We start from the raw sequence: 19,929 nt of genomic DNA on the forward strand, positions 1-19,929 counted from the left end.
AGATGGACACACTTGGCATCCCTGACTTTTCATTATATTCTCTGCCAAATTGCACCATTGCTGATAATCATTTGTTCTTACTGCAGGTATTGTTTTGGTTGTGGGACTGGCTGAATTCTGTAGTTTTGTAACACTAAGAAACACTGTCACTAGACAGCACACTAAAGGCTCAAAAGTTTAAGGTAGTGATAGATAATTTCATCGTCTCATGTATATTCAACCAAACAATGTTCTTCAGTTTCTATGACATTCGGTATTCTATTTTACACTTGCAAACTTACAATAATAACAAGAGATGATGTAAAAATACAAAACATATATTTTTAATTCAATATATACAACTGAGTTATAAAACAAGGTTTCCAACAATGCTTCTTGAAACAGAATTGTCTGCACATTTTCTGGCCAACACAAGGAATATGAAATAAGGTTCAACACAATCCAATTAACTTCTCAGTGATGTATTAAAACTTAAGTTGTAAGCTTATCTTCAGAGCTGATGTAACTGCTGTACTGTTCTGGGATACCTTTGAAGACTTTTATTTTGGCCCTTATCTGTTTCCACGTATACTGATTAGTGTTTTTTGCATCTCTCACCATTGCCTGCAATGAATATAGTTCATAATGAATTTGCAGAACTTCCATTACGAAAAATTTGGGAATATGAAGAACTACACACACACACACACACACACACACACACACACACACACACACAGTTACACTGTGTCAACTTAATAAATAATCCTGTAATGCAATTTGGCAAATAGACTGGGGTGATCTACCATTTATTAAGTTTGAGAATCAAACACCACTGACCATCCAAAAATAATAATTTGAAGATGATGTCGGGTACATGTAAATTAAAACTTAAGAGTTACTCCAGTTAACAATTAGGTCAAACAAGGATACATAATTAATCTTTCAGTCTGCTCTGGAGTGTATACAACTAGGAAACATCATGACAAATGGATTAAATTTGTGTCTAGTGGGAACAGAATTGATGATTAAATATAATCAACTTAAAAGGGAGATACTCTCCTTTTTCTTTGTTTAATAGAAACCTACCTGCAAGACAAATTTAAAGAGGATCACAGCCATCAACTTACATTTCCATCTTACATCTGAACACACACTTTCCACTTAGAAATCGAAGTTATTACTCAACAAAGGAAAAACTCCAGTGTTACAATCACTTGGACAATATATCTTCACTTTCCGAAATTCATACAGAAACATATGTTTTCATGCATATATACTACTACATTTCATGGTTATTAATGCAAGTAGATTGAACACAACTTGAGCAGTTTCTTGATATTTAGTGAAACAGAAAAGTTTACTCACTTTGTAATCTTCACCATACTTTTTAATCATGTACGTAAGCCATTCACACTGACTCTTGGGGAGAGCAAATTTTTTGACTCGTGGTGCTTTTGCTGCAGCTTCTAAGTTTTCTGCAACATACAGTTTTCGTGGGCCTTCTGTCTCCATAGGTTCTGGCTTTTCTTCTGTTTCTTCCCTTGGTACAATTCTCTCTCTGACAGTGGGTATTGGAAGGACTTTATTAGGATCATAAGCTAAGCCCATATCTGCCATATTTTCTTGCACAGATTTTCCTGACTCCCAAGCATTCTTAATTTCCTTGCTGTGAATAAACAAACACTTTCATTTACAAAATGATGGTTTAATAAAATAAAACTTCAGAATGCGCATAATACTCGAACAATAATACAATTTAGGATAGAATAAGTATTTATGTAGGTAATACAGCCATTCACTCAATAGCGGCAGCAGTAAGAAGCCGACAGAGGTGATTAAATATTAACTGATCCTTCAGTAAAAACTCACATACAACCACCCCACCGAGCAAGGTGGCACAGTGGTTGGCACACTGGACTCACATTCAGGAGGACGGCGATTCAAACCTTCATCTGGCCGTCCTGGTTTAGATTTACCACGATTACCCTAAATTGGTTAAGACAAATGCTGGGATGTTTCTTTGAAAGGGCACAGCCAACTTCCTTCCCCAAACTTCCTTATCCAATGGGACCCGTGACATTGCTATTTGGTCCCCTCCCTCAAATAAATCAACCAACCAACCAACAACCACCCACTCACTAGTCTGGCACTACTGACTGTGCTAAATCATTGGGACTGTGTATGTGAGCTTTGTATCTGCACATCTGTTAGGTCCACCAGTGAGAATTTTGTCTAAAGGTCAGCTGGTAATTATCATTTTTAGATGCTCATCTACTTCAGAATAAACGTGCTTCACATTAATGATACATGCTCAATGGGGGACAGATCCGGAGATCTTGCTGGCCAGGGTAGTTGACTCACACCTTCTAGAGCACGTTGGGTGGCACGGGATACATGTGGACGTGCATTGTCCTGTTGGAACAGCAAGTTCCCTTGCCGGTCTAGGAATGGTAGAACGATGGGTTCGATGACGGTTTGGATGTACCGTGCACTATTCAGTGTCCCCTCGACGATCACCAGTGGTGTACGGCCAGTGTAGGAGATCACTCCCCACACCATGATGCCGGGTGTTGGCCCTGTGTGCCTCGGTCGTATGCAGTCCTGATTGTGGCGCTCACCTGCACGGCGCCAAACACGCATACGACCATCATTGGCACCAAGGCAGAAGTGACTCTCATCGCCGAAGACGACACGTCTCCATTCGTCCCTCCATTCACGCCTGTCGCGACACCACTGGAGGCGGGCTGCACGATGTTGGGGCGTGAGCGGAAGACGGCCTAACGGTGTGCGGGACCGTAGCCCAGCTTCATGGAGACGGTTGCGAATGGTCCTCGCCGATACCCCAGGAGCAACAGTGTCCCTAATTTGCTGGGAAGTGGCGGTGCGGTCCCCTACGGCACTGCGTAGGATCCTACGGTCTTGGCGTGCATCCGTGCGTCGCTGCGGTCCGATCCCAGGTCGACGGGCACGTGCACCTTCCGCCGACCACTGGCGACAACATCGATGTACTGTGGAGACCTCACACCCCACGTGTTGAGCAATTCGGCGGTACGTCCACCCGGCCTCCCGCATGCCCACTATACGCCCTCGCTCAAAGTCCGTCAACTGCACATACGGTTCACGTCCACGCTGTCGCGGCATGCTACCAGTGTTAAAGACTGCGATGGAGCTCCGTATGCCACGGCAAACTGGCTGACACTGACGGCGGCGGTGCACAAATGCTGCGCAGCTAGCGCCATTCGACGGCCAACACCGCGGTTCCTGGTGTGTCTGCTGTGCCGTGCGTGTGATCATTGCTTGTACAGCCCTCTCGCAGTGTCCGGAGCAAGTATGGTGGGTCTGACACACCGGTGTCAATGTGTTCTTTTTTCCATTTCCAGGAGTGTAGATACATCTCATACTTCTTCCATAAAGCAGTAATAACTCACACTGATAACACGAGGCATGTTTGTGTATGTTTTCTTCGCAGATTTTGTGCTTTCTACATACCTCTCAGCTTTTCTCACTCGAAGTCGTCCCCAACAGTGCAGTTGATTTTTTGAAACTATCTATACAATTATGTAGGTTAAGATCCCATTGTAGCCATGCACCTTGATGACGGAAAAAAATTCTGAATTTTGTGAAACACTCAGTAGTGTTAAAAAAGATTAAATGTAGTCTGATTGTGTGGTGTAATAGACAGGATACCAGCTTCACATTCAGGAGGCTGTGGGTTCGAATCTCACCAGGTTCACTAATTTTTTTAATTTTTAAGTCTTTAGCGAAATGACTTCCATAAGTCAATTAACTGGTTTAAATTTAATTCTTTAATTTCATTCGTTTGTCACATAATTATTAATCACAATATAAACTTCTTCATTTGGTCTCATTTTTCTTCCTATCATTCTTTCTCTACTTGAAATCATTGTTCATTTGTTTTTAATTAATTTTATGTATTAATTCTGATTTAATTTCTTTTGTTTTATTACCCTGTTTTTTCATCCACATTATTGCATTCATTATAACTATTTCTCATTTTGCTTGGATTTTCATTTTACTTATAAGCCCGTCTGTCATTTAAATTTTCATCTGTTATTTTGTCCCTAGTGCAATAGGTATTTAAGGTTATGTTTTAAATGTCTGTATGATGATTATCATGCAAAAAAAAAAAAAAAATGCTCATCTGGTAATAAAAATATATTTTTCACACCACAGCACAAATATAAATAGATTATTTTGTGTTTTTTTTGACTGGTAGATCGGAATTTTCAAATACTTGAATATTGTAACAGATAAATACACTTAAATTTGTATTCACAAAAATTCTGACTGGAAAAAGAATGATCCAAAGAAAAAATGAAAGAAATGAAAAACTTCATACGGTGATTAAAATTATGTGTCTACGGAAGAGAAATAAAAAATCACATTTAAACCAATTAACTGGCTAAACATAATGATGCAAGCTATTTCAATAAAGATTTAAAAATAAAAATAAATAAATGAATTGAGACTTCCTGGCAGATCAAAACTGTGTGCCCGACCAAGACTCGAACTCGGAACCTTTGCCTTTCGCGGGCAAGTGCTCTACCATCTGAGCTACCGAAGTGGCGCGCTGATAATCCAACATGGCGCACCGGAAGTTGAATTTTCCAGCGGATCGCGCTCTGTTAAAACTAGAGCACGATCCGCCGCGGCGCTGCGGCTGCCGAGCGAAGCTCGTTCAAGGTCACCCGCCAATATGGCGGCGCACACAGCCATATGAAAGGTTCGCAGGAGAGCTTCTGTAAAGTTTGGAAGGTAGGAGACAAGATACTGGCAGAAGTAAAGCTGTGAGGACCGGGCGTGAGTCGTGCTTCGGTAGCTCAGATGGTAGAGCACTTGCCCGCGAAAGGCAAAGTGTTATAACCTTTAATCACTAATAAAGTGCGTGGAGATACAAAAGTAGAAACACTCGCGGGTTACATGTTACTGACTCCGTATCTGTCACTCGACTGCCGGGCCGTGACATGCGGCCGGCGCCGTTCATAACCAGGTGGCGCTCCCGCGCTCGGCCGAGCTGCGGAGCGCCTCTATCGCCGTGTTCGCGTACTAACGTAGCGGCACTTTTGAATGTCGTGGCACTGTCACAACACAAAGGTCTCGAGTTCGAGTCTCGGTCGGGCACACAGTTTTAATCTGCCAGGAAGTTTCATATCAGCGCACACTCCGCTGCAGAGTGAAAATCTCATTCTGGAAATGAATTGAGTTTAGTTGCCGAAATTAGAACTTACAACCTCATGTATGTCAAGCTGTTGTCCTATCCATTACACCACACAACCACACTACATATTGTAACTTTTTTAACGCTACTGAGGGCAACACAAAATTCAAATTTTTTTAATTACTCTCAAGCGAGGATTCACGAGGGTAAATGGCTGCAGTGCGTGATACCTGGGATCTCGCATCCCTGAGGACCTCTCTTCTCAGTGAGGGACCAATGACCTCGCAGTTTGGTCCCCTCCCCCCTCCTTTTAAACCAACCTACCAACCTTGTCAGTGCCTCTTCTATCAGATAAGTTACTTGAGAGTAATAGATGAGTTTTAGATAGTAACAGAAGCATGACTGTTGAAAACTGGCAGCAGCCTTATTACTGTTCTTACTCTGAGCAAGGCATGTCATATTTAACTCTTACTTATTCTGTAAAGTAAAGATTGCATGAAGTAGTCACTAACTCTTTCTTGTTTCCCCATACAGATTCTTCGTCATATAACTGTGACATCTATTTCTTATTTTGCCATGGAAAGAAATGTAAGTCTCGGCCCCATCCCAGACATTAAGCTGAAGATGCAGAATGTACACCAGATCTATCTATTGTCCTTGAAATTAATGACAGTTCTGAATTACTTGAAATTTCACTACTTAACGTTACAGAAAGAACACATCACAGGTGCCCAATATTAAAATTACAAAAAACAGCATTAGAAGCACTATGTGTTCCGGTGGAAAATAAGCTGTAGTGATACATCCCATACCCTAGATGAGAAGTATCATGCCCGTAAATACATATTTCAGAGAAAAGATGTTCATGACAGAGTAGTCAATAATTGGTGAGCACCCGAATGTTGGGAGGTGTTTTAAATTTTAGGTGTTAATAACAGAGCTAATGATCCAGTGGCTGTATGGAAGTGGATAGCAGTCAGACAACCCTCTCTGCTGTGTTGAAGACAGGAGTTCCATGGAGCGGGCAGTATGGAGGAAAGAGCTGAATGCAAAATTTCAAAGATAATAAATGTACTGTAATTGTGAATTATCAAGTTGAATATCAGATCTATTATGTACAGCGCAGAGAGGCAGAATACGAGTTGGTAGCTGTCCTCATTTATCATGTACTGAGTTGTAATTTTGAAGATAATACAAGAAGGTGAGTTGCATCTCACTTCTTATTTATTTGGTGGAGTGAATGAGAATGAGGAGTTAATTGTCTGCAGCCTGTAAGGAGGCAAAGTCTGAGCCTATAGGGAGGAAGAAGGCACACGGATTCAGGGCATAGACTAGCAGGACCCTGATCAAACAGCAAATGAATATTCAGTAAGCAACATTCATTCTATATAAAAGGAGTTTTCAGGTGGCAAGCTATTTATTTTGGTATATGAGGTGAAGTGTAACAAACCACTATGCGTCCCAAGCCAACCTGAAACACTTCAATGCCTCAAGAACACTGCTGTGCTGAATGCACAGACAGTTTAATGCTAAAACTTGAAGGGAAACTGAGCAGAAGTTGTGTAAAAGAAAAACTGCAAATACTTACTTAGCATCAACTTCACAAGGCAAATAAAAATCCAAACACTTTTTTGACACTACTTAAAACAGGGCAATGAAATCAAGGGTATTACGAAACGAGGATGGTATTTTGTAAAATGGAAGCTATAGAATTGGAAACATAATAGATAAGGATGCAGAAACACAAGTCCATACTTTTTTCTATGATGAAGATATAAGTTTAATTTCTGCTAAAAACAAGGAGATGCTTATCTGTCCCTTTACAAAATGGCAAAAAAGTTAATCAAACAAAATGAGGAATTTTGTACAATCTGAATGATGTGTGCATAGCATTCAAAGAAAAATATCCTTCTGATGAAAAAGTTCTGTGAATTTCGCCCAAAACAATGCATTACCGTAAACAGTTGTGGAATGCATAGCATTTGTATATGCACTTATTACCAAAAAGCAGAACTGCTGAGGTGTGCTGCACATGTAAAAGAATCACACACTGAACTTCTACAGAAAGTTATTTGCAATCTGGAAAATGTGGGGTCTATGGTGCATCAATGTTCTCAGTGTCCTGTTATGACGTTGTGTACATCATTGTAGCATGGTACAAACACATTCTTATGTATATATAAAAAAATCGTCCAAATTCTGCAACAAATACCACACATCTAAAATCTTATTTACTTCAGTGACGACAGTTTTTCACAACATAAAAATTTTAAGAACCCCATAAATTGGTGCCATCACAATCAGCAGATCATGGAGTAGCTGCAGAATGAATTTTTTTTGTCACTATCCATGGAAAAAATGCATATGATGGAGTTGATAGTAACATTAAATGTTCAGCCACAAGAGCAAGTTGACAGTGTCCACATGACAATCACTCTGCAGCTCCAAAAGGTCTGTTTACATTTGCCAAAACCCATATTTCAGGAATACAAACATTTTATGTTATGACAATGCAGATAACAAAATTTACAAATATGTTACTCAAAGTTATGAAACTGGTTCTACCATTGCTGGGGCAAGAGTTAATCATTTTTTCAAACCACTGAATGAAAGCAGATTGTCGTAGAGTGCATTTCATCATCTTAATCCAGACAAGTTCATCTTGGACTTCAAAACAAGACCTCTGTTACTATAAAAGATGAAATGTCAATTGCAGCTCTCTATAATAACCAATGGTGGTGAGGAATAATTCTGGAAATATGTGAGGAACATAAAAATGCAAAGGTCAAATTCATGAGACCAAGAGGACCTTCCTCAGTCTATTTGTGGCCTCTTCATCCTGATGCTTGCTGGATCCCCTATGAAAATATTTTAATGACTTTGTCTGCTCCTAGTCATAAGTCACTCATATACTTTCAAATCAAGACACAGTATGTTTGGCTCAACTTGAACACATGATAGCAAACTGTCTGCTTTGACCTGTGTTGTATGACATCACAGCTGTGCATTGTGGCTGGTTGATTTAAAAGAGGGGGGGGGGGGGGGAAGGGACCAAACTGCTAGGTCATTGGTCCCTCATTTCGATTAAAATAATTCCACAAGAGTGGGAGTAAAATAATTGAGATATACAAACCAGCATTGGAACAAAGGAGAAAATCACAAGATTGACAGAAGGGCAACAAACACTAAAATGGACAAAACTGGACAAGAAAACCACGGAGAGATGCAGAAAATATGTAGAAGAGATCAAAACAAGAGACCAGATTACCATGGCTGGCTGACCATGAGAATAAAAAGGAGAAGCCAGCCACTCTGCAATACATTAAAACCTCCACCCTAAAAGTGCTAGGGTGGAGGACACAGAGGGTACAAAGGTCATGCACTAAAACTTAGATCAAATGATAAAACCCACCCTCACGAATAAAACGTAAAACTAAAGCTACTGTTGAGGCATTGTCGCCCAACACTGAAGTTAGGGTGCTGGAAAAACTAAAAGTCTGCCGCAGAGCTGCTAAAAGTGGGCAGTCCAGCAAGAGGTGGATGACCATCATTTGTGAACCACAGCGACACCAAGATGGGTCCTTGCGGCGAAGGAGGTAACCATGCATTAGCCACATATGGCCAATGCGGAGCCGGTAGAGGACAACTGATTCCCTGCAAGGGAACTGCATGGAAGAGTTCCACACATTCGTAGTGTCCTTAATAACATGCAGTTTGTTGCTCGTACTGTTATGCCATTCCATCTCCCAAAGCCGAAAAACCCTGCATCGAAGACAGAATGCAGGTCAGTTTTGGAGATGCCCATCTCCAGAAGCGGTTTACGTGTAGCCTGTTTGGCCAGCCTGTAGGCAAGTTTGCTGCTTGGGATTCCGAAGTGTCCTGGGGTCCATACAAATACCACTGAAGGGACCATTCGAGGGCATAGATGGTCCTGAATGGACACTACCAAAGGATGGTGAGGGGAGCACTGGTCGATAGCTAGTAGGCTGCTCAAGGAGTCATTACACAGGAGAAATGACTCGCCAGGGAATGAGCGGATGTGCTCAAGAACACGAGATATGGTCGTGAGCTCTGCAGTGAAAACACTGCTGTTTAATATGTCCTCCATGAACATACACAAAGCCTACAAGACCATCAACCATCGAGCCGTCGCCGTAAACCACTTCATGGCCACAGTACATGTCAAGAATCGAGAGGAACTGATAGCGGAGAGCCGCGGGGTTACTGGAGCCCTTAAGGCCATGTGAAAGGTTCAGAAAATCTGCGGCCTAGGTGTACACCATGGAGGTGTATGTGAATGGACCTCGAGGAGAGGTGGTAACGAGAAGGACTCCATTGCAGACAGAAGGGACCGGACATGAATTGCAATCATAAGCCCTGACCTCGGCTGCCAATGTGGGAGATGAACCACCTTGTTTGGGAAAAGGAGACAATAATTCGGATGCGCAGGAGAACTATGAACGTGTGTAATGTAACTGGCGAGCGGTTGTGCACACCTAACCTTCAATGGAGGGACTCTGGCCTCCACCAGGACACTGGCCACCAGACTCGTTCTAATAGGCATTGCTAGGCGAACGCCACAGTGGTGCACTAGGTCGAGTAAACAAATGATGCGGGCACAGCCGAACCGTAAACCAGACTCCCATACTCAAGGTGGGATTGAACAAGGGCTCTGTAGAACTGCAGCAGAGTAGAGCGATCCACACCCCAGTTGGTGTTGCTTAGGCAGCAGAGGGCATTGAGTTGCTGCCAGCACTTCCGCTTAAGCTGATAAGGTGACGTAGCAAAGTCAATTGGGCATCGAAAACCTGTTGTAAGAAATGATATGTCTCCCCTACAGTGAGTGGATTGTCATTAAGGTAAAGTTCTGGTCCTGGATGAACGATGCAACGCAGACAGAAATGCACGACACACGACATCACGGCTGAAAAGTGGAAGCCATGGGTTAGAGCCCATGACTGTGCCTTGTGAATGGCTCCCTGTAGGCACCACCCAGCAACACCAATACTGGAAGAACAGTACGAAATGCAGAAGTCATCCTCATACAGAGAAGGTGAGACTGACGGCCCTACAGCTGCTGCTAGACCATGAATAGCCACTAAAAATAGTCACACTCAATAAGGAGCCCTGCAGAGCGCCATTCTCCTGAATATGAGGGGGAACTACGGGTGGTACAGAGCGACAGGAAATTTTGAATAAAAATCGGGATCGGGTCCTGGAGATCCCACTCATACAATGTGGCAAGGATATGATCTCGCCAAGTCTTGTTGTATGCTTTATGTAAGTCAATGGAAAAGACTGTTCGGGTGGCAGACTCAAGGGACACAAGATTATCAGTGTTAGAGCGACTCTGGCAGAAGCCACCCTGACATGGAGCCAGTAGGCCACGTGACTCCAGGGCCCAACCCAACCGCCGAAACACCATACGTTCCAGCAGCTTACAAAGAGAGTTGGTGAGGCTGGTCGGCTGGTAGCTATCCACATCAAGCGGGTTTTGATCGGGTTTGAGCACCATTGCGATGGACAGATGCCATCGCACCATATCCGGTTGAAGATGACGAGGAGATGTCGCTTGTAGTCAGTCGAGAGATGTTTAATCACCTGACTGTGGATCCAATCCAGCCCAGGAGCTGTGCGGGAGCAATGTGCAAGGGTGCTGAGGAGCTCTCACTCTGTGAATGGGGTGTTACAGGATTCACTGTGACATGTAATGAACGAGAGGACTTTCCTTTCCATGGTCCGTTTGAGGGTGCAAAAGGCTGGGGGGATAGTTCTCCGATGCAGAGGCTCGAGCATTGTGCTCACCAAAGTGCTCGGCAATCGCATTTGTGCTGAGAGGTAACATGCCATTGATGTTCATGCCAGGGACACCTGTTGGGGTCTTATACCCAAAAAGACATCTGATCTTTGTCCAGACTTGGGAAGGTGATGTGTTGCACACAATGGTCAACACGTACCTCTCCCAACAGTCCTGTTTCTGTCGTTTTATAAGCTGGTGAACACAGGCAAAGAGCCGCTTAAAGGCTATTAGGTGATCTAGGAAGAGGTGCCGCTTATGTCGCTGTAGAGCTGGCCGAAGCTCTTTAATTGCCTCAGTGACTTCTGGTGACAGCCAAGGGACCGTCTTTCGCCAGGGGCACTCTAAAGAATGAGAGACTGTGTTCTCCGTCGCAGGAACGATCGTTGTAGAGACCTGCTCAACGACACCATCAATGGCACCATGTGGGGTGTTTAGTGGTGACAGTAGAGGTGAAGGCTTCCCAGTCTGCCTTGTTTAAAGCCCATCTGGGTAGGCGTCTCTGGGCATCTGTGGGCATGACGCCAGGGGACTGACAGGAAGATGGGGAAGTGGTCACTACCACACAGGTCGTACGTGTTCTCCAGTGGATAGATGGGAGAAGGCCATGACCGCAAACCGAGAGATCAATCACCGAATACGTGCCACGTGCCACACTGACATGTGTGGGAGCACCTGTATTTAAGAGGCAGAGGTTGAGTTGTGACAACAAATTTCCGACCTCCCTACCTCGGCCAGTAAGCATGGCACCACCCCACAAGGTGTTATGCCCATTAAAATCCCCCAAAAGTAGGAAAGGTTTAGAGAGTTGATCAATCAGTGCAGCCAATACGTTCAGGGGTACTGCACCATCTGGTGGAAGATAAACACTGCAGACAGTTATTTCCTGTGTCGTCCTTATCCTGACAGCCAAAGCTTCAGGAGGGGTTTAAAGAAGCACAGGTTCACTACGTACTGAGTTCAGGAAATAGACGCAAACTGCATCTGACATTCTATTATAGTTGCTACGGTTCCTGTAACATCCCTTATAGCTGCGGAGGGCAGGGGTCCACATTGCCGGGAACAAGGTTTCCTGGAGGGCAGTGCAGAAAGCAGGTGTAAAGCTTAACAGCTGCTGTAGCTCAGCCAAGTGGTGGAAAAAACTGCCACACTTCCACTGGAGGATTATGTGATCTTGAGATTAGGAAGGCATGAGACACTCAATGAGGCAGTCTACACCTCAGCGTCACCTACTGTCACCAGATGAGTACCTGTGCGATCAACATCCATTGTGTTTGAGGGCCCAGCGAGAGCTAGGTCCTTGGTGGATGCCAGAATCTCCACCTCATCCTCAGACACAGAGCTTGTAGGTAGTGGTGGTGTGGGTGCCACCACAGTGCCTTGATTCTTGGAGGACTTTTTCTTTTTAGGTTTTTTTCGCTGCTCCTTAGGCTTGTCTGGCTGGGAGGGCTTCACTGATTCAGTCTCAGTGACTGAGGAGGACCATGAAGCCCTATGACCAGCTAACCGTGGTTGCTTCAGCCACTGGTAGGAACCTGGGAAGTGAGTGACCCAAGGGATCCCTTTCGGGCGAGAGGAGCTAAAGAAGACTTACAGGAGCAACAGGGAGGGAAGTGCCCCCCCACCATCAAGGGGGCAGGTGGAGTCTAACGGCTCTGAGAGCCAACTGTATGTGGCGGACGGAAGATGGCAGAACTGTTGTCTTAGCGGTGGCATAGGTTGTAGAATGTAGCCTCTCATATTTTCTCTTAGCCTCAGTGTAGGTCAGTCAGTCCAGGGTCTTATATTCCATTATTTTTCTTTCTTTCTGGAGAATCCTGCAGTCTGGCGAGCAACGCGAATGGTGCTCTCCGCAGTTGACACAGATGGGAGGCGAGGCACAGGGACAGGTGTCGCTGAAAGTACAGCGGGAAGACATACGGCCGAACTTCCAGCACTTAAAGCACCACATCAGGGGAGGGATATATGGCTGTACGTCACAGCAGTACAGCATCACATTGACCTTCTCGGGTAATGTGTCGCCCTTGAATGCCAAGATGAAGGCACTGGTGGCAACCTGGTTATCCCTCAGACCCCGGTGGACACGCTGGACGAAATGGACACCTTGCCACTCCAAATTGGCGTGCAGCTCATCATCAGACTGCAAAAGAAGTTCCCTGTGAAATATGATACCCTGGACCATATTTAAGCTCTTAAGGGGCGTGATGGAAACAGAAACACACCCCAGCTTGTCACAGGCGAGTAGTGCCCATGACTGGACAGAGGATGCCGTTTTGATCAAGACCGACCCTAACCGCATTTTGGTCAAGCCCTCTACCTCCCCAAACTTGTCCTCTAAATACTCCACAAAAAACTGAGGTTTCATTGACAAGAAAGATTCCCCATCAACTCTCGTACATACAAGGTACCAGGGTGAGTAAGCTTCGCTGCCATCCTTAGCCTGGCATTGCTCCCATGATGTGGCCAGGGGGCGGGGGGAGGGGGGACAATTTGAGGTTGTATTTCCTAGCATTGAAGTTAGGCCTTGACCACTTAGAGACTACTGGTGTTTGACCACCAGCAAGAGATGACGTACTACACTTCATGGTGTGCCATCCGCCCTGATGCCACCCACTCCGACCAGGGGCCCTCCCCACGGGTGCCTCCTAGCCGCAGCAAAGGTCACCTGGCAGGATGGTCATTGCCGGGAGTCCCGATGCCCCAGGGTAACAGGCACCTACTCCTTGGCATACGTGGGGAGTTAACGGTGCAGGCATTAGCAGATAGATCCCTGTGTGGTCATGGGCCTACAACCAACCGGGTACATGGCAGCCCCACCACAACGGACTGGCTACCATGCTGGATATCAGGCGCAAAAGAGCTAAGAAGCCCATTATCGTCGACAGCACAGAAAACAATACTGCATAGAGGATGGAGGAAAATGCGACCAGGAGGGTGACCTCACCCAAAAGCTGGAGAATGAGCAGAAGTGCAGATCCACGTTGACATAGGATGCGAGAGGTCTCCGCCCATGATGGACACTATGCACCATGTAAGGCACCCTTGCCCAATTGGCTTGCTCTTTGGGAAAATTTTGAAAAATGGAGGTCAAATCCTACAGGGATCACATAAAGGCCAAAATGTGAGAGACTCCTTTTACTTGCCTCTTATGACAGGCAAGAATACCTCGGGCCTATTCTAACCCCTGGACCCGCAAATTTTTTTATGAATAGTATTCGTGATACTGGACTGCTTGAATGCTGTTTTTGATAATAATATGGGAAGAGTTTGTGGTGATTTGTTAGTGAGTTATTTTGATGCTGGCAACTGCGAGCAATAGATTGGTGTGTAGGTTTGGAATTATTAGTGCAGTGTGTTGTTCATGCTTCAGATATATAATTTTATTTTTCGTTTTTTGTTAGTGATGGATATGACAACAAAGTTCATAAGTTGGTCCTTGCATGCTCCAAATGGAGACGACATTTTGAGCACAATTATATTCCTACATTTATTTGGCTTAATTGTTGAGTATGTCAAATGTTATGTATGAAATTGACCAAGTTTACTGCATCTTAGACAAAGGGCAAGATATATGGCACTGGTGTGGAACAATGTGTGGCATTCTATCTGGGTTGGATCCTGATTTGACGATTCTAAGCTTCCTATTCAAGAATTCGTGTTGAAGACTTATGATTTTTGCTACGCCAGATTTTTGTGTTGGCTGATTTTGGTATGAATTTGTATGATTCTATACTTGATGTTTATGATTTTGGCCAATGGAAATGTTTAACGTTATTTTAAATGAGGTTTGTGTTATATCTTGGGACTTTGTATGTCGACACTGGTGAAAACCGCCAGTTGGTATTGAGTGCCTTGGTTTATACATATTCTTCACTGATAACTAGTTTAAACCTAAAAACACTTATATTAAAATGTTGTATTTTGTACTAACTCAAGATCATTTGCTGTACACAAGCCAAGAAACACAAAAGTAAGTGAATTTATTTTTATTTGTGTTCTTTCAGTTTTAAATAATTAAACACAACAAACAAAACCCTCCTGTTTTTTTTACGTTGGAAAGTATGATAATAGGCATTATGTTAAACAATAATTATGAAATGGTGAAAGTAGTGATTTTAGCGGGAGAAATTAGCTACTAAATTTTCTGAAGGGGAAAAAAGAGGTCTTTAGAAACAACTTCCATTAAAGATCTGAAATATTTGTACTAAGCACAAGTCCAGCATAATTTTATATCATAGGTGAACCTTTTATCTTTTCAATGACACCAAATTGAATGAAACTAATTCATAAATAAAAAACAGTTACAGTAGGTACAAAGTTTTAGCCCACCTTTCTTATCAACAACAAATGTGGAAAGACCTGACTTCCAAAATTACACCCTACACACAGTTTTGATGTAAAAAATCTGGAAAAAATAACTTTAACCCTCTTTCATTATGTGCTTTTGAGTGACTTTAAACGAGAAAAAAGAATGCTTCTAATATAACCTATAATACAATAAGACTCCCCTTTCCTCCCTATATATGAAAAATGGTGCATCATGGCAATATCTGTGCATGTTAGTTGATGTGTGAGCGATATTGTATTATTTGTTACCCTTGTTAGGCCCTACTTGCTGAGAGAAGCACCACCCTCCTACATCGGATTCGACAGTTCATAATTTACAGTGTTCTTTCCCTAGTTGTTTTGGAGACATCACAAGATCAGAATTATTCATGAATCTAAACAGAAAGACATTTTTTCATAGGTGAATTTGTACAGTTGTTAAATAATTTGGAAAAAATGGATATTTGTGCCATCCAACTGTACAATGGTATGCTTACTTCTATCAGTTTAGATTATTCCTCCTGTGAATACGTTTGTAATGATATAAACTGGTAGAGAATAATCATAAAATTGTCCATCTGATGGCAAACATTCATTTTTTCAACGAAAGACAACTGTCACTGTCAAGGGCAATGTATAAGGAATTTAGCCACAGAATGCAGATTTTCACGACCTATACTAGTGATGTTGCTGTTATTTGTAATATGGGCATTAGGCTGCGATTCAAGGAAGAGACTCATGCCATAGATCACGGTGTAATGCTCATAATATGAACACCAGCAACATCGACATTAGCCACGTATTTTCTGATGAACCATGTAGACATTTGCTTTATGTGATATGGAAAAAGGTGAGAAATCTACATCTCGATGGCTGAAGAGGGAGTTGGTCCTAGATTCTTTAACTTAAGTACCAGGATTCAAATTCTTGTCTGTCCGTCCAGAGTTGGGTTTTCCCCTAAAACACTTACGACAGATGACAGGATATTTCCTTTGAAGAGTGCACCACAAACTGTCGTCTGCAATCTCATGTTTTTCTTTGTCTCCACAACAATTTAGGAAAAAGCAATAATTAGAATAAAAACTGAGGAGTGTTGAATGATTTTAACCCAATTTCTCGCGAAAAATTTTGGGCGCCCAATTGAGAGTGGATATGGTTAGCAGCATAAAGGTATTCGTTGAGCTAACAATATGGACATACCCAACACCTAGTTCGGGGATTATTAAATGTGAAAATACGGGTTGAACGACCTGGCACTTGCAAGTTACTATCGTCAGTTTCTAATTTAAGAATCGGGGTTTGAATAAATCTATAGCGGCTGAAACATGGGACAGTGTATCATACAACGTATGTCAAATACATATATTCAAGTAGGCCTCTAGTGACACAGGCACTTGGTTTCATTTTAGACGAAAGTCAAGTTTACAGTGAATTCAGGATAATGTTTCTCGCTATCTCTCATTTTGATACATACTACGGCAACAACTTGGTGTTCAGTAGAAATAACAACAGCTTATATAAGTCGTACCCAAGATCAACAGAAACTACTGAAAACACACCTTGTTCACAGTCTACATAATGTGAAAATACCTTACAGCGACAAGTGTAGGTGCTATAAGAAAAACTTACCATGGAATAGTAACGCCCTTTTTTTGTCGTTTGCTCTGTCTCTTACGGTTCACATTATAACGATAACGCTTCTTCCTCTTCTGTTTACGTATTTTCGTCATTTCTTACTACACCACAATAGCTATTTACAAACACGTGCACCCTCCTACAGCGCTGAGCGCTTCCCCTTCCCGTAAACACTATTCAAAGATGTTAGTAATGAGCAGCACCAGTAGTGACCATTGAGATGCACGAGACAGAATTTTTGTCGCCAACAGACTTTACTTGTATGGCGAAAGGCTTGCCCGCAAGCGGTCTAGAGATTTTGAATGAATATAGTACAGATAGATCCCGTTCAAAAGTACCGCACATTCTGTACAAGTACTTTTTACACATCTCAATAATTACTGCATTCTGTCGGCTAGCTGGAATGAACTTCGCTAAAAGATTTGGAGAGATAATGCAAGGGTATGAAATAACACTGTTAAACAAGACTGAACTTCTATTCAAGAGACTAGTGATTATGATCTTCATCCAGCCACCTTGATTTAGGTTTTCCGTGGTTTCCGTGAATTACTTCAGGCAAATGTCGGGATGGTTGCTACTATAAAGCCATGGCGACTACCTGTCTTATCTTGTCAAACTAAACCGGTTAGTACGACTGTATATAAGGTGACTTTTTTTTCTTACTTTGAAATAGAGAAATATCTCAAAAATTGCACATCTAATTAAAAATGGAAAAATACGTATTAAATATTTTAAAAAAGGTATCCTCCGATACCAATGTTGACACTCCCCCACCCCACCACCTGGGGAGTAACTTTGAAGTCTTAAATACGAACATCCAATTTTTTTTTGTAGGTAAGAAATATATCGGAAAAATACGTACCTTTTGAATGTAACACTTTTGTTGTTGCTTAATAGATTGCACTGTAATCGACAAATAACAAAACTGAGTCCCAAATCGATCAAAACATACACGTTCAGTAATTGTGAAAGAAGCTTGTCTGAGGTGTGTCCTTCCATCTCTCCCTTACCAAATGGGAGTAGCAGGGGATACTGAACATATACAGAGAACAGTAGCAAGAAAGCTCACAGATTCGTTTGACCCATGGGAGAGTCTCTCTGGGATGTTGAAAGGGGTGAGCTGGCAGACCCTTGAAGATAGATGGGAACTACCTCAAGAGAGTGTATACTGACGAGGAGTTACTACATATCACTCCCATAGGGATAGTGAGGATAAGATCTGATTAATTACAGTACACACAGAGGCATTTAAAAATCATTTGTCCCTTGCACCATACAGGAGTGAAATGGGCAAAAGCCTGAATTACTGGTGCATGGGACATACCCTCTGATATGGTATAGTTGTAGATGTAGACTTAGAATTGAGAAATGTTTCTGATATAAACATCTGACATTGTTTAGTGAACCATATTGTTTGTTGTTAGGATTCCTTAAGTAACTCCACAAACGAAAGTCAGGTGGAGTAAAATCTGAGTTCTCGCCGGTCAAGGCACAGGAATCCCTCATCTGACCCAAAGACTATTATGCATACAATATAATACTATCTGTGCTGCTACAGAATAATGTCCTGGACAACCAGCAAGACCAAGGGAAATCACATCGTCTGTAGTAAGTCCAAGGGAAAGCCTGCAAGCAGTACTGGAAGATTGTCCTACAGGAATGTTCGATATTTATCATCATTTAAGGTGCCATTGATAAAGAATGAACCAATGAGTATGTCATCGATTATTCCACACCGAACATGATGTTTGATGTTCAGCTTGGGTTTTCCAGATTTTAGTAATACATGTTGGGTCTTTTAATCGAAACTATGGTTAGTGATGGCCAGCTGGACAGAGAACAATACTCAAGCAAAGAAACTGGGTCTCTCTGTATTTGATGAAGCGATCACTTGCAAATTGTTCTGGAAATTATTGTTATGAAGTTCCGATGGAGAGAAATATGAAAAGGATGATATTTTCACGTTTCATTATCGGGCGAAGAGCAGTCTGACTAATTTCGCGTTTCATGACTTAATTGCCGTTTGCTAATGGGGGTGGAGGGTGGGGGGTGGGGGCATGATTCACTGCAGCTAATTTCGCGGTTTCATCATTCTCTCCAGCAACAGTTCTTTGATCACTCCTTTCACATGCTTGTACTGTTCCCTTGGTGGAGAACTGTCGAATAACCAGCAAAGAGAAGCAAGTGCTCACACGCTGTTTGGAAAATGTTGAGCATAAAGGGTTACAGCATTATCAGAATTCCTGCCACTTTCTCCATTAATGTAAACCATTTCAGTTTTCTATTCTACTGTAATACCTTGCATTCTAATTAGTAACGCCATCAGGTTAAGAAGGAACATATTTAAGAAATAAAGGATGACATACAACAATGAAATCAAGTCAATTAACGAATTAATGTTTCAAAACAGCTACATGGAGAAAACTGCAAAACACTGAGCTGTTTGCTACACACATCTGTTTTTATATTTTTTGATCCAAGGCATTTCTCTTGTGATAATACTATTTTGGGACTCAGTTGTCTTATTTGTCGATTAAAGCACCATCTACTGTCCAACAACAAAGTTTTACATACATGCAAAAGTTACATATTTTGTACTGTAGAACCTGATTCTACAATAAAAGTGGGATATTCTTGTATAAGATATCAGCCACAGCCCCACTCGCTGGGAGTGGGTCAGGGGAGTCAATATATATGTCAACATACAGAATTTTTAAAAATATTGAACACATATTTTTCCGTTTTTTTGATCTGATGCACAATTTTTGAGATATTTCATTGTGTCAAGATAAAAGACTCACCATTTCTGTGAATTATGCTACTTCTATTGTTCTTAAAATGTAATACCATGATATGTTCAACATCTTTGCACAAGTGATCACTAGATGAATAAAACAACTACTACTACTGTACTTGTAGATACCACAAATGTTTTTATTATAGAAACAGAAGTGATAACCAAACTTTACTTTATCTGTTTTGCACTGCTATCAGTCGTACTCCCAGGTCT

At 42.3% G+C, this 19,929-nt stretch overlaps 1 protein-coding gene across 1 annotated transcript; it reads right to left on the reverse strand.

Annotated features, from left to right (window-relative positions):
* Positions 1–296: 296 nt before the first annotated feature.
* LOC124798198 (nucleolar protein 16) lies at positions 297–17,107 on the reverse strand. Its single transcript, XM_047261503.1, has 3 exons — positions 16,914–17,107; positions 1,348–1,648; positions 297–603 (listed from the first exon to the last, which is right to left on the reverse strand). The coding sequence occupies exons 1-3, from the start codon at positions 17,012–17,014 to the stop codon at positions 472–474; spliced, it is 534 nt and encodes a 177-aa protein (XP_047117459.1). The 5' UTR covers positions 17,015–17,107; the 3' UTR covers positions 297–471.
* Positions 17,108–19,929: the final 2,822 nt, after the last annotated feature.

This window comes from Schistocerca piceifrons, chromosome 1, assembly GCF_021461385.2.
Source record: "Schistocerca piceifrons isolate TAMUIC-IGC-003096 chromosome 1, iqSchPice1.1, whole genome shotgun sequence".
NCBI classification, from domain to species: Eukaryota; Metazoa; Arthropoda; class Insecta; order Orthoptera; family Acrididae; genus Schistocerca; species Schistocerca piceifrons.

Bases quoted from the DNA above. Each gene is read 5' to 3' on its own strand.
- LOC124798198 (XM_047261503.1), bottom strand. From the start codon at position 17,014: ATGACGAAAATACGTAAACAGAAGAGGAAGAAGCGTTATCGTTATAAT. The intron at 1,649-16,913 runs GTAAGTTTTTCT...GTTTATTCACAG, and splicing joins AAGGGCGTTACTATTCCATG to CAAGGAAATTAAGAATGCTT. The intron at 604-1,347 runs GTGAGTAAACTT...TATTCATTGCAG, and splicing joins AGTATGGTGAAGATTACAAA to GCAATGGTGAGAGATGCAAA.